Source organism: Sinocyclocheilus grahami, unplaced genomic scaffold (assembly GCF_001515645.1).
Source record: "Sinocyclocheilus grahami isolate Dianchi unplaced genomic scaffold, SAMN03320097.WGS_v1.1 scaffold196.1, whole genome shotgun sequence".
Lineage (NCBI taxonomy): Eukaryota > Metazoa > Chordata > Actinopteri > Cypriniformes > Cyprinidae > Sinocyclocheilus > Sinocyclocheilus grahami.
This window is the reverse complement of record NW_015505375.1, coordinates 2224426-2228220: the sequence shown is the minus strand read 5'-3', so window position 1 is coordinate 2228220 and position 3795 is coordinate 2224426. Positions and strand designations below refer to the sequence as shown.

General features: G+C 38.4%; 1 protein-coding gene across 2 annotated transcripts in view; it reads left to right on the top strand.

Annotated features, from left to right (window-relative positions):
• LOC107595086 (aquaporin-9-like) overlaps positions 1-3795 on the top strand; it is a 17900-nt gene that overhangs the window by 13167 nt on the left and 938 nt on the right. For both annotated transcript variants that reach the window (XM_016285398.1, XM_016285397.1), the window contains one exon: positions 1705-1922. In XM_016285398.1, the coding sequence (XP_016140884.1) occupies positions 1705-1922 (218 nt within the window). The remainder of the gene's footprint in view (positions 1-1704; positions 1923-3795) is intronic.

Genomic DNA, 3795 nt, shown 5'->3' with positions numbered 1-3795 from the left:
ATCCCTTCCCTCTGCCGAGTATTGTTTAGCATTTATCACTCCCCTAGCGATAGCTACACTACGGAGCCTGTTTAGTTTGTCATAGCCTCACCTTAGTCTTGCCTTGTCTGTGTTCTCGTTTCTTGATCTTCGCCTGTGTCTCTCGGATTCCTCCTCTCGTTTGCCCTATTTTGATACTGTTTGCCCCTGCCTGGACCTGGCCTTGTACCTGGACTTATCCCTCTAGTCTCGCCCATTTGATTCTGTTTGCCGATCGTTGACCTCCGCTAGCCTTAGGTTTCTTCTTGTGTCTTGCCCGCCTTATACCTGTCTGCCATTCTCTGACCCATGCCTGTTCTATGACCACGTCTCTGTCTTCTGCTAATAAATAGCTTGCACATGGATCCGCACGTCTCAAGTCTTGTCAGCCCCGTAACAAAGACGAATCAGTTGTAGGTGAGTCTGTGGGAGCAGATAAGCAGACGTTGTCTAATATTGCTTTCTTTCATTTGTCTTTGGCGCTCTTCATTAGTTGGCTTGTTGAGCCAGGCGGTTACGGCTATCTAAATCACCAGCTTAGCTTTAGTGCTTCTTAAAGAATGAGATGAAAAGTTCTTTGACGGTATTACAAAATTGTTTCAAGATTGCTTTCTTAAAAGATTTAACTGATGTTTCAAAGAGGATAGAAGCAAAACCCTACAGACTGTTTCAACACACTGCTTTGGTCGCCATCTTGTTTCAACCCCAGAGATTGTCTTATTATTGGGAGATGAGAGGGTTTGTATTACTTACCATTGGAGAAAGCGTAATGGTCAACTTGGATCACGTGTGCCTTGATAACCAATCACATTACAGCCTTGACATCATTGAATTTTAGTCAGAGTTGTGCGACACTCAGTCGCCATTTACGGATACTTTAGATATTAATGAGAAGTGCCGTAAGCTGAATCCCACCTGTCGCAAAAAGTCAGTGACTTTTCTTAAAAAATTTAATTTTTTTCCGGTTTAAACTCTAAAAATAGTTTAATCCAAAACTATTTTGTTTAATGGCAAAGAAGTTGAATATTAGGCCAGGGTTCCTCAAATCTTGCCCTGGAGGGCCAACCCTGATCAAACTCACCTACCTGTGATTTTCTAATGATCCTGAAGACACTGATTAGCATGCTCAGGTGTGTTTGATTAGGGTTAGAGCTAAACTCTGCAGGAAAGTGGATCTCGTGGGCCAGATTTGAGAATCCCTGCGATAGGCTGTCGATTCACTGAATGATAAGCCGTTTCCTCACAAAAGCTGTTTATTCAGCGTGAAGCCTTTCCTCCATGGGTGCAGCCTGAGCAATATGCTCAGTATTGCTCAGAAAATCAAAACGCTTGATAATTGAGACTGTTTAGGTTTTTTGGGGATTAAAAAAAATTATCATCGTTGTAGGGTGGTTGTGTCCACACATTGCTAAGACACCATTTATATAAAAACATTGACAATTCACAAAAGTGAATTTTTTTTCATCCGATGTCCCCTTTAAAGCCTGTGCTAAAATAGCCTGGCATAAATCTCTGGTGGATAACTTTGAAAGCCCATTTCCATCTCAAGAATAAAAATAACTAGCTAGTTAGAATTATAACAAAAAAAATATCTTATTATTTTTAAATTTCTCTCACAATTTTATTTCTTACTACTCTTCTTACTTTAAGGAAAAATTTTTGCCGATCATTAGTCTCTATTTACAGGTGATTGGCACAGGTGCCCTGGTCCTCTGTATTTTAGCCATCGTAGATAAGAAGAATATTGGGGCCCCTAAAGGAATGGAGCCACTGGTTATTGGTCTGAGCATCCTGGCTATCGGAGTGTCCATGGCGCTGAACTGCGGCTATCCCATCAACCCTGCCAGAGACTTGGGACCTCGGCTCTTCACTGCTATGGCAGGATGGGGACTAGATGTGTTCAGGTACAGAAAACCCCCTCTGCATTGACATTCTTTTTCTTATTTTTTGTTCAGATTTTCTGCTTCACTTATTTTTGCTTATGCTGTAACAGGAAGGTTTTTTCAGAGGGTGTGTATAATAACACAATGCAGTTAGAACTGTTACCCTGTATCTAAGTGGCAAAAGTGTCAACCAGCATGTGAGAAACAGAGGCGCACCACCAACTAACGTACCTTTTGAAACTCTTAAGTGCAAAGGCCTATCACCATTCTTCTGACTGAGCAAATACATTTTTAAATGCATTTGTGTGTCGCCTGCATATTGAACCAATTTTAAAAATTTACGTGAGGCAGCCTGAATTCTCCTTGCATGAATATTCAGAGTGGCGCAACCAAAGACAGGATGTTTTATTCTTTTTTAAGGAAAAAAAAAGTTGTCTTTTACTAAACTCTGTTTCTAGCTCTCACAATTATCTAGGTCATTTTTAAATGGTTTTTGTTGCTGCTCTTCAACAGCAAAAAGAGTCAGAGTCTGTGCACAGTTCTACACCAAAACGATCGAATAAAGTCTTAAGTGATTGAGTGTTGAATAAAATAACTGCCTAACATATGCAATACAGTACTGCTGTTTACAATCACACGTCAGCAGTAAAAACCCTCCAAAACACTGTAGCCTTTGACTTATTGATGCATATCTGGCATATTCCAGTTTTGCATTACTGTGATATATTACATGGCTCTAAAAGTTACTTAATTCTGATTAATTCTAGTTGGTCATTCAGCTGTCAAATATTTTTTGTATATTTTGTTGTTCAGCCCTTTATTTATTTTTTTCGCTTTACAGCTACAGACACAGGATGTTGTCCAGGAAGAGCTAATCACATATCAGTAGCCTACATGAGGAAATGCTTGATCTGTCTGCTTAATTTGTCTTCCAACTTGAAAATAGATTAGGGGTCACCTGAGGGCAAATGCTCTGGTGTTATAATTGCAACAAACAAGCATGTACATTATAAACAGTGTACATGAAGATTACTTAAGTTCAGTTCAGCAAAGTGTCTGCATGCAGTGGCAATGCATTTGTTTACAGTTACCTTTGCCAACCTGTTTGTAGAGAAGGTTCAAGGACAGAGAGCAGCTGTATTCTCAGTAGCCTATAAAAGGATCAAGGGATTGAGGGAGGGAAAGTGTGCTACAGATGGGGAGCACTAGAGTGACACACTAAGCACAGATTACAATAAATGCATTAGTGTCTATACAGCTAGACACCAACACTGTTGACTTCGTCCACCAGTCTGACAGCTAAACAACACTTCAACTCAGGATACACCTGTGATGTACAGGCACATTCCTAACCACTCATTTTTGTAACAATCATGGTTGTCCTGTCTACTTTAACCTGTGTGTCCTGAATTAGATTGAGAATACTTTTTAAATTCTAATTCAGTTCCAAATTTGAATCGAGGTTGTAAAAATGCAGTTGTAATGGATAATTGATGTAGATATAAAATTTAACAAAATTCAAAGAAATGCATTCTACGCATTCATATTTTGTCCCATTAATAAACATTAGATAAAAATTCTCAAAATGCAAAATTCTGCCTATATAAATGATCATTTATTGAGAAGTATTTGGAAAATGTGTGCAATATTTGTTCGCTTAAAACACCTAAACATGACTGAATGTCATTGCATGAAATGGGAAATATTAAAAAGAGTGGCATCTGCATCTTTGTAATGAAATTAATACTTTTATTGAGCTATAATGCATTCAGTTTATCAAAAGTGACAAACACATTTATAATGTTACAAAACATTTCTATTTCCAATCAGTTCTGTTCTTTTGAACTTTTATTCATCAAAGAATCCTAAAAAATGTATCACATTTGCACAAACA